Raw genomic sequence first — 11,931 nt, forward strand, 5'->3', positions numbered from 1 at the left:
TGTGTGTGTGTGTGTGTGTGTGTCTGTCTGTCTGTCTGTCTGTTGCAGAAGACAGCAGAGAAGCATGACAGGAGACCACTTACTCACAGTACAAAATCTACTAAGGAGGCAGTTTTCTTCTTGGCCTGTGTGACCTTTTGTGACTGTCCCTCACACCAGCAGCAGAATGTTGCATGTCCACATTTCACCATGGTTAGCAGAGTGTAACAGGGCTCTTTAACTTACAGTGGTGGGAGGAGAAGTTGCAGGTGAAATTTGAGAAGGGTGTGAAAAGTTGTAAGAGCCACAAGGAAGAGGGCTTGGGACTTCCTTCAAATGTGATTTTAATAATTAGTCAAGTGTGTCCAACTGTAGAAAATCACCAAGTGACAATCTGTCTACCTGACAGTGAGCACAATGAATTACAAGACTTTTGAATAGCTCTACAGATTAGAATAAAGCAGGCCCAAATAAAGTGTCTTTTGTTGGTAAAACTTTTGACTCAACAGCTAATAGACTTAAAAAAAGAAAGCATGCAACATCTCTCTTTCTTTGAAGTAAAATGTTTTAATTTTTAAAACTTTATTGGTGATTAATAAAAGAGGCAAAAAGTTTTATTGAAGGATCTGTTGAAGGGTGTGTGGTATTTTGTTCGTCACATCAGAATATAGTATTAGTTTCCAATGTGTAAAAGGATTATATCTTAATTAATAGTACTATCACAAGACCAGAACTTTAGTGATCTTGAAATTTCCAAACCAGTAATTGTTTTAGTCAGTAATATCCTTTTACTAGGCAGGCATAAAAATGGAAAATGTTATTCCAATGAAGTCTACAGCCAGTTCAGGAGATAAAAAGACAAACCAAAATAAAAGGCCAACAACGCAGCATCGCATCCTTAAAAATCAGAACGTGGGTCTCTGTCAATAGTGATCTTTTGAAAACTAACACTATCAGTATTTTTAAATATACCTTCTTATGTTTAGTTTTGTTGTCAAAAAGAGTTGATGAACTTCATATAGAAAATTTTATGATTATAGTTTTAAAAACTACATTTGTTTTTAGTAGTTTTAGGGATTACAAACATTTTTTCTGTGGTTCTTGTGTTTTTGCTATATTTCTAGATACGACCTTAATGATAAGAGCAGAATTAGTACATTTACAAAACTGAATAGAAAAGACATAGAATTGGGAGCAAACTCTTTTACTCCTTAAACTTGATAGTGTTTCTAAGGTTTAGATTAGTTCATCAATTGAGCCTTAATGTCCTTTTTCCTTTTTTTTCTTTTCTTTTTTTTTTTCTGTAAATCATAACTGCAGAAATGTTTGCTTTGTGAGGAGTAAGTGAGGAAGGAAAGTATGTGTTTAAAATCTACAGCCCTAATAGCTCAAAACGTTGTTTTTAAACTGTAGAACTTAGAGTTTCAGGACAAGGACACTAGTTCTTAAACAAGGTAGCATGTTACTGTGGCCTGAGATATGAAGCAAATTTTAAGATTAAACAGTTTCTACTCATTGTTTTGTTGGTTTATATTGCTCTCTAAGTTTCTTTTTAGTCTTTCTGGATGGAAAGAGAATTCGGGCCAAGGTACATAGGTGATATAGTTTTCTCAACATATACAGAATGTGATTTGAATGTGTTCTTGTGTGATAAGTTCTTTTAATCACACTTCAAGTAGATAATCTTTTATTTAAAGTTCATTATTTTTCTCTGTAGCAATTATGTCCATGTATTTTATTCTAATAGATAATATATGCTTATTTGTGCAAACAACTTTAATCTTTATTTAAAATATTTAGTCCATATTCTTTCCTAAAAGAATATTTTAGTTACTTTAAACTATATTGAACCACCTTTCCTAATGTTTTAGGAACATCTTCATGGATTGAGATAAATTCTGGTATTTAATTGTAACATCCTTTTTTTTTTTTTTTTTTAATTTCAAAACAGGAAGGGTATGGAGTCATAGTCCTGAACCCAAATGAAAACTATATAGAAGTGGAAAAGCAGAAAATGCATAAGCAGTCCTCTTCTGATGGTACAGATGAGCCAGCAGGGAAGCGGGAAAGGAGAGATAAGGTCTCTAAGGAAACAAAGAAGCGCCGTGATTTCTATGAGAAGTACCGCAACCCTCAAAAGGAGAAAGAAATGATGCAGTTGTTTATCAGGGTGAGAAAGAGAAAAAGTCTCTTTTTTGTTCTTTGGTTTTCTTAGGATTTCATTTCCTTTCAATTACTTAATTGTTTTTGGAAGCTGTTGACTCTTTTAGTTTTTAAGCAAACATTCATTTTTCATAGTTACCTGTCTGCCTGGCTGGGACTTTTTTAATTTAAGTTACAAAACACTTTATAGAATCTCTAATGCAAATACTTTTGTCTCTTGTGTGTGTCATTTACTGTTTCAAGGAACAGTTTCTAAGGTCTTAATATGATGTTTGCAAAAGGAAGAAGCCTTTTTAATTCACTCCTCCAGCACATATTAATGTGTAATGAGAATAAATATAGCAGAATGGTTTTAAAGCAAGATATAAGACTGTCACCATCTCAGGTGACAGTTTTCAGCAAATGATGTGTATGACCACCTATCCACCCACAGTGTATAAGGCACATCCAGAGGAAAGCAACTAATACTCCAATCCATATGTAAGCTCAGACCGTCCTGAGGCAGGGTGATGAGGAGGACCTTGATTCTTGTCTTGTCACACAGAGCGAACAGTTGCCTCTGTAGCACAGCATCATGGAATCAGCCCTTTCACTGGTGCCACCCAAGGACATTGAACTTTGTAGTGATACACATGAACATATTTGCACTTTGGCATCTTCTTTTATGATACATTTTTTAAGCATTTTTGTTTGCTAGCATTTAACAGTTAATTAAGTATGAAAAAAATGCTCCTAGAGAGGGAAGATAGTAAGTTCGTATGTTCTTTAAAGTTCAACAGCTCAGTACACTTAAACTTTAAAATAAATATTTTGTGTTTATGGAGAGGGTTGGGGATGAAACAAGGGTCACAGGTAGCCCAGATTTGCCTGGAACTTGCTGTGTACTCCAGGCTTCACTTGAACTGGAGTATATATCGTTCTTATCTTTCTCAGCTGACATTTCAGTGGGACTCACCAGGCCTGGCTCTCACCTGTAGAGTACTAGCGACAATCATGTTTATATTAACCCTATATTAAAGATTATTAATTAAATACTTCATACTATATTTGAAGGAAATGCATTGATTATTGGTTTTATTTATTTATCTTCTTTTAGGTCATGATGTTCTTTCTTGTTGTAGAAGTTGAGATTTAATACTAATGACCAGTCATGCATAAATTCTCAAGACACTGAAAACAGTGCCCTGATCAGAATATACAGACTATATGAGTCAGAATGTTTATGTACAATGTAATATTTCAAATTTTGTAAATCCTTCTACTGTTTAATACTCATTGGAAATGATTACTCAATTTAGAGTCTCTAAGTATTCTGCTTTTCCTACTATAGATATATAATGTCTTTGTACACCTACATCACAGTTGTGATACTAGCCTTTAGGCTGATCTGTTGTCCTTAGGTTCTTGCTATATCATCCAATCAGTAAAGCACCATTTATGGCAAAGTTTGTCTCTTATGCAGATTCTAAAATTTAATTGTATGAGTCATTTGACTACTCCAGCCTTAGACCATGTGTGTATGTGAAAGACAAGGAGCACAGTGGTGTGCTTATTTCTTCCTTATTGGCTTGTAATTTGTACTGATTAAGAAGTGCCTCATGCACCTACTTGAAGAGTTCCTCTCCATTTGTCTTTGCATTTTCTTTTGCCATATTGCGTGGGTGCTGCCCCACCCACCACCTCGTTGTTTTTTGTATGTATATGTTTTCTTTATTTTCTTCATCTCTGCTTCTCAATACTCTATTAAGACTTGGTCTCTTTTGGTTTGTCTTTTTACTTTAGGTTTCATTGTTTTATACTTTTTATATACTAGCTATTTCTACTTCTTTTCAAAATCTTATTTATTTATTTGTGGAGGAAGAGTGGAGGATTGGCTTTTTTGTTCCATTTGCCCTAATTGAAGTTCTTATATTCAAACACTTACCAGATTTGTAAGTGAATCTTTGAGTTAATAACATATTTTCTTAACACTGATTCTCTTAAAATCGCCTAGGATTGTGCATAATAGCATTTGTACAATGAAAGACTCCAACACACTTAATTTTATAATGGGAAAGAGATATCTCATTGGATCTATAGTGTATCCATGTGTAGATAAAATTGACCTACTCTAAATATTATTTCGTCCTTCTACATGTCTGTGAGTATTATCTTCATAAGCAGTTTTAGAATCACAGCATTGTGTATGAGGAGAAATTAACTATTATTTGTAGTTTTGTTAATCAATCAATTATGTTTAGGAATTCTCCTCTGTTCTTTGAAAGATTCATACTATAAGTTTTGATCATATTCTCCAACCCTGAACTCTTCTCAGATCTACCTACCCAACCTTGTGCCCTTGGTTTGTAATAAGCCATAAGGACCAATTAATGCTGCCCAAATAAGTAGATGTGTGGTATTCCAGTAGAGTATGGTTGACTTACTGGGATGTACACTCTTAAATAAAACTGTGTCTCCTTTTCCAGCAGCTAATGCTTACCTGTAGCTCCATAGCTAGGGGTAGAATTTCATGCCCAAATCCCATTAATATAATGGGATTTGGTCTGGCTTGGTTTTGTTTGAGTTTTGTATAAGACCTGTATCTGTCCAAACTTATGTTCTTGACCCTATAATTGTGCCAGCTGTGGGTTTCATCCTATGTAGTAGGTCTTAAGTCAAATCATACATTGCTTGGTTACAGCGTGAACTGATGCATTGGCTACTTTTTAGGATCATGTAGCTAGGAACTGGAAGTAATTATGATGGACTCTTTGTTCCTATATATCTATACCACACTGTTCTGCCAAAAGAAAGAAAACTATAGAGCTGTAACATGAAAATTGAATCACATGTGGTAAAAGTGTGACATGGTATGGTCATATCTGGTGGGGATAAAGATTGATTCTTTTAAAAAATTTATTTTTTAGGCTTTATTTATATTTTAATTATATGTGTGTGGATGATTTGTCTGGGTGTGTTATATATGTACCTGTGTATGTGCAATGCCCCAGTGACCAAAAGAGGGCATCAAGGCCTCTGGAAATGGAGTCATAGAAGGTTCTTAGCCACCCCTGGGCCCCTATCCTCTACTTGAACAAGTAAGTATTCTTAACCTCAGCAATTTCTTCACTATGTATATGTGTGTATGTGTGTGTGTACATGCATGCCTGTGTATGTGTATGCCACATCATGAATGTAGAAGCCTGAGGACAACTTTGGAAAGAAGGTTCTCTTCTACCAAATGGGTCTTGGGTATTAAACTCACTATCCACTAAGCCTAGAAGAGACCCATCCTAAGCTATATGTATACAATAGAGTCTTCTGAATGACTTTTGAATATGATGATGCAGCCACTTATTAAAATCCCAAGGTATACTTACTTGCTTTAAATGAAAAATATACATTGCTAAAGTATACAGCTTGCTTTTTCTATATGGTTGCATTTTAACTAAAATAAATAAACAAAAACTATATTATTAGTTTCCTACCCAGTCCAGTATCCAAGATAAGATTCTAAAAATTAAGTAATAGTTCATTAATATCATTAGTATTTTAAGATTTATTATTGGTGGATTTATACATAATTTAATATATAAAATAGTATCCTGTTTTCACTTTTTAGCCATAATTGATAAAATTGTGCTAAAATTATGGGTGGAAGTGGAAATATTTTATCCTTAGCTTAAAGTTATTTCTGTTTCACAAATGTGCTCACTTTGACCATAATGGTGTTTGCTTTACACACTTATTCTACTGTGTTCACACTCTTGGTACTTTGTCAAATCTGTAACTTTGTTTTCTTTCTTTTCTTAATCTTGATTCTACCCAGATGAAATATTGCCTCCTCTACTGCTATTGCTGATAACTGGTGCTTACCAAAACTTCTGAAAATAACCACAAGTATTTAGCTTTTTCACATTTCATCATTTGCTATTTTGAGATAGCTCTTTCATTTTTGCCTCATAATTTTGTTATGATTATTGTTAGCTTGCATTTTATTTTCCTATATTGATCTTCCTGTTAGCCTCTAAATCTTTGAGTATGCTTTATACTTTTTTCCATTCTCTTTCAATCCTTAACAAGAAGCAGATAGAATCAAGAAACAATTCAAAACTTACTAGAAGTTGATACTCAAAGAAAGAGCAAACCAAGAAAATTAGAACCTGGTGTAGCGGGAACTGGATAAACATTCCTTAAACATAGACATGAAGATTATTTATGTATCAAATGATCTCTTAATAATGATGATCTCTTCGTGGAACTTATTGAATAAGAGTCGAATACAGACAAAGGTAGAGTTGATGCGGTCATCTAACATGTGGCCATCTCTTCCCTAAGGCGAGAATAAGTGTTAGGGTGTTCTCATGGCAAGTAAAGATTACAGCAAGTGCACATTATGTGAAAATTTTAAAAACAGAAAAGGGGTTCTAAATTTGGAGATAATGTCAAAAGCTACATGGCCATTCCAGAAAAAGTCCAAATGTGAAGGAGCCATTGTAGAACCTTTGGAAAGGCTGCCATTGCATATTGAAGATACTTACATGTGTGTAGACTGTAAATGTGTGTAAACTGCTTGTTGGCATCCCTCTGAATCTCCATTTCTTAACATGCAGGATCTTTGCTGTAGTCTAGTTTTCTGACTGATTTTTAAAGACTTTATTTGAATTTCTCTCACTCTTTTTCACTTGAATTTTTGCAGTTATTAAGAATGCATCAACTCTGAGAAAACTGAGGATTTTAAAAAAGAAAGTAACTTTGATATTTTGAATTAAGCATGTTGACAGTGTTAGTGATGGTTGACAAATGTCATACTGTCTTGCTTACTGTTGTCCCTGTAGCCATTTCAATGTAGAATTGAACAAAATGAAGTTTGTGTAAGTTCAGTAAAACATTGTTTAATACTTAGAACCATCTTATTTTCCTCATAAACAATGTCTTACTTATGCAAAATGCTTGGAAAAATAAATACTCCAGATTTTGGACTTTTTCTGATTTTGGACCTTTTGTATAGGCTCATGATATTAAGTGCCATAAAATTCAAATAATTTTGAGTAGTGGCCATCTTTTTTTTGTTTTGTTTTTTTATTTTTGTTTTTCGAGACAGGTTTTCTCTGTGTAGCCCTGGCTGTCCTGGAACTCACTCTGTAGACCAGGCAGGTCTTGAACTCAGAAATCCACCTGCCTCTGCCTCCCAAGTGCTGGGATTACACCACGCCCGGCTCCTAGTAGTGATCATCTTATATACTCAAAAGTTTGCATTTTCTTCTTCTCTGGTTCCTAATAAATAGTCAATCTCTTTTCAAGTTTATATAAGTATCTAATATACATTATATAGTATAGCTTAATTAGCACACATGTCTAAAACCATAAGCTTAGTCAAGTGTATTGCATTTGCTGAATGTCTGTGAGTAGATGTGACTAAAGAGTGGATTCTGTGGTACCTTTCGGATGCATGAGGAGCAGAGCATAAGGGATCAAAGGACTTACTCTTTCATGTAGCAACTTCCTAAACTATGAAATAATATACTTTCTATAATACAATCTGGACTATTAAGGGGATTGATTTGGTCTAGGCAATAAACGTTGTCAGACATGCCTGGCAGGAAAACCTGCTTAATATGTTTTGTAATAAGATGGAATTTTTTGTTCTTGAAAACATCTGCCAACTCAATTCAAGAGTGAAGACAGAAAATGTCATCAGTTCTGTGGTAATTCTATAAATTTAGTTTCTCTTTGAGCAACACATATCAAGACATACAAAATTCCCAGTGTTAACCACCACTGGTTATAATACTTTGTAAAATGATGAAACAAAAACATTTTATTTTTATAAAATGTGTTAATTAATTCATTATGAATTTTAATATTTCAGCTGATAAAACTTAACAAGCATCTTGCCAACAGATCATTTTTTAAAAGCATCTGTTTTTTAATGTGTTGGGTTGAGAACTGAGTTAAATAGCTAAATATGTACATATTCATTTTAAAAACCAAATTTGCACCCCCTTGGCTATGGACACACATTTTTCACTCCTTGGACCACCAGGAGCTGCTGCTGTCCACTTTGGATTTAGCATTGCTTAGAAATGAGCACTATATCTTTAGCTTTCTTTAGCCCCCAAATCCTTAGGAAGATGACCATATAAAGAAAAAATGTTTTACCTGATTGCATAATAATCAATATAAAATTACTTCTATATTTGCATACACACACACACACATATACATGCAACCTACTTCACACACACACACACACACACACACACACACACACACACTGCAACCGACTTCCTCTGTATGTTATTTATATTTATATGTTTTCAGGGCTGACTATTTGGTCTTTGATAACCAATATATATATATAAATATAACATCAGCTAATGAAAAAGAAGTCCATAGCTGAGACGTGAAAGCACATGCCCTTAATCTCAGCACTCAGGAGGCAAAGGATCCCTGTGAGTTCAAGGCCAGCCTGATCTGCAAAGGGAGTTCCAGCACAGCAAGATTACACAGAGAAGCCCTTGAAAAAACAAGGCGGTGTGTGTGTGTGTGTGTGTGTGTGTGTGTGTGTGAGAGAGAGAGAGAGAGAGAGAGAGAGAGAAAAGAGAAAGGAGAGAGGAGAGAGAGCAAGTATTTGAAAAAGAACAAGATTGAGGATTTGGAGGAAGGAAAAGGAACAAAGAAATAATATAATTATAATCTTGAAAAAATAAAGGAAATAATTCTAAATAGCTTACGTATTTTTACACACATGTGTCAACTTATATTTTTTCTCAAGAATTTCACACACGTGTATCATTAAATATGATCCTTTACTGCCATTTCTCCCCTTCGGTGCTCTCAGTGCCCCTCCCAGCTCATGTCTTTTTCCTTTTTGATAATACAGTAAATCCACAATTGAATAATTCTCCATCCCCCAACAACAGTTAAGTACCAGTGTCTCCTTAGTGAAGGGTCCGGGCTGGAGAGCACCTCTCCATATGTGCTGGATTGGGGATGGCTTCATTTTATATGGGTCTTGTGCAGGTAACCACAGATGCTGTGAGTTTCACGCCATGTCTTACCTTAGAAGGCAGCATATCACAGCATTCCTCCTTGAAATCCTTTGGCTCTTAGTTTTTGTTTTTGTTTTTGTTTTTATTAGGTATTTTCTTCATTTTCATTTTAAATGCTATCCTGGAATTCCCCTATACCCTCCCCCTGCCCGGCTCCCCAATCGACCTACTCCCATTTCCTGGCCCTGGCATTCCCCTCTACTGGGGAATGTAAAGTTTGCAAGACCAAGGGGCCTCTCTTCCCAATGATGGTGATGGTTGACTACACCATCTTCTGCTACATATGCAACTAGATACAAAGCTCTGGGGGGTACTGGTTAGTTCATATTGTTGTTCCACCTATAGAGTTGCAGACCCCTTTAGCTCCTTGGTTACTTTCTCAAGCTCCTTCATTTGGGGCCCTGTATTCCATCGAATAGATGACTGTGAGCATCCACTTCTATATTTGCCAGGCACTTGCATAGCCTCACAAGAGAGAGCTATATCAGGGTCCTGCCAGCAAAATCTTGTTGGTATATGCAGTAGTGTCTGGGTTTGGTGATTGTATATGGAATGGATTCCCGGGTGGGGCAGTCTCTAGATGGTCCTTTCTTCCATCTCAGCTCTCAAATTTGTCTCTGTAACTCCTGGCTCTTATATTCTTCCTTGCAGGGGGGAAGGGTGATATCAATGACCCACTTAGAATTCAATTCTTATTCTGAGCACCTTGCCCAGCTGTGAGTCTCTGCCTCTATTGCTCCCTTCTACTAAAAATTACTCTAACAACAAGTTGAGGTCAGCTCTGGTCGATAGGTATAAGCATAAAAATTTAGAGGACAATCTGAGAGGATAATGATTTAGTTCAGTAATAGCAGACAGGAACCTATCCAGTTGTTTACAGTTGGTTTCTCTGTGTCTTCCAGTCAAATTTGTGTTGTCATCAGACCATGTGGTTGTCGTGGGGTTCCAACTGCAATGGCCATAGGCTGTGTTTTTTGTGAACCCTCTGGTACCTCTCTGAAGTTACTGGTTTGGAAAGTATTTCATGCTGTTGGTTGTGGTTTGCATTTCAAAACCCACGTCTTTGGGGGCATGGTATGGTCCACTGTCCAAAGTAATTTTCTTCCAATATTTTTTTTAATTTTTGTTATATTTTAAAATTAGCTTACATGAGCTTTATCATAATACTCAACTTTAGTTATCCCAGCTCCCCCTTCCTGTCCCTATTTCGACATCCGGTCTCTACTTTTATAATATCCAGTATTCACCTATCTTCTTAGCTCGTGGTTCTACCATCCTTCCAGTTAAAGTTTTTATTGGGTTGTAGGATAGTAGGCTTCTATGTGGTTTTTTACACAGTTCTTCTTTTGAGGTATCCCTTTCCGCCTGGACTCACCAAGACTTCTGTGCCCCTCCCTCCTTTAGCTTCTCTACCTGCAGACTTGCACCTCTCTGTACTTTGATTTATACTTCTTAGTTAACCTTCCAGCACTCCAAAACCCCTGTGTAGCTTACTGGCTTTTACTTCTGCTCCAAATTAACATACAAAACAAAACATGGGAAGACAGAATATTCAATGCTCTTTTTGTGCTTGAATGACCTTATAGTCTCATTTTTCCATGTCATCTCCTTAACTGTAATTTTCACGATTTCATGGTTTTTACAGATAATTAATATTTAATACTCTAATACATATATATGTAACAGATTCTGTTTTTAAGCTATTGTGGACACAGCAGAAATGAACATAGATGTCCAGATATCTCTGTAGTAGAATATAAAGTTCTTTGGATATCTGCCCAGTAGTGGCTTAGGTGGGTCTTGTGGCAATTGTACTTCTAGGCACTCCTTTACAAAGTACTCTGTACTGGTTATACTGTTGAACCAACAGTGTGTAACATGGTGCTCTGTACTGGTTATACTGTTGAACCAACAGTGTGTAACATGGTGCTCTGTACTAGTTATACTAGTTTACTGATACTGTACAAGCACTCCCTTTTTCCCACATGTAGGCCAGTTTTCACTGACATCTGTATTACCAATGATGGCTGTTCTCACATCACTACAGAACCTTGTTATCTATAAAATTCATTGTGTTGGAAAAACACAATCAAGAAAAAAAGAAAAATCTTATAATACTCAAAATAATTTCATGATTTTTTTGTTGTTGAGCAGCATTCATAGCTACCTGAATGAACATATGACTTTCTGGCTAAATGTTAGACACAATATGAAGTATTTTATATTTGTCCAAGTTAACTTAAAACTTGTATTATTGAAGTCGCGATATGATAACTGTTTCTTATTTTTAGTGTCTGATAACACACATAGGCATGACATCGGGTGTATAGAATTATATCTGTTGAACTTAATGTGATGTAATTTGATTTCTCCACACCCCAGTTTTGTGTCTGAAAATTTAAACCATAAGATAAGAGAGCAGTGTTGGATATAGAGGCAAAAACAGGATCCATAATTCTATTGCATATAAGAAACACACCTCAACCATAACTACAGATCTGGAGAAATGTTGTACAAGCAAACAGAGCCAAGAAGAAAATTGAATACCCATGCTAATATCTAATAAAATAGATTGTCAACCAAAATTAGCCGAAAGAGATTTGGAAGGACACATACTCAATAGAAGAAAAATCTACCAAGATGAGATCTCAATTCTGACTTCTATGCACCAAACACAAGAGCACCAACATTCATAAAAATAAATAAATGAATAAATAAATAAATAAATAAATAAATAAATAAATAAAATTTTAAA

At 35.4% G+C, this 11,931-nt stretch overlaps 1 protein-coding gene across 2 annotated transcripts in view; it reads left to right on the forward strand.

Moving 5' to 3' along the window:
* The window catches only part of Fam172a (family with sequence similarity 172 member A), a 361,350-nt gene that overhangs the window by 132,365 nt on the left and 217,054 nt on the right, over positions 1-11,931 (forward strand). Inside the window, exon 6 of one of the 2 annotated variants that reach the window (XM_029543911.1) lies at positions 1,931-2,149. The exons of the other annotated variant lie outside the window; for it this stretch is intronic. Coding sequence (XP_029399771.1) covers positions 1,931-2,149 — 219 coding nt within the window. The remainder of the gene's footprint in view (positions 1-1,930; positions 2,150-11,931) is intronic. 2 annotated transcript variants of the gene reach the window in all.

This window comes from Mus pahari, chromosome 11 (genome assembly GCF_900095145.1).
Source record: "Mus pahari chromosome 11, PAHARI_EIJ_v1.1, whole genome shotgun sequence".
Lineage (NCBI taxonomy): Eukaryota > Metazoa > Chordata > Mammalia > Rodentia > Muridae > Mus > Mus pahari.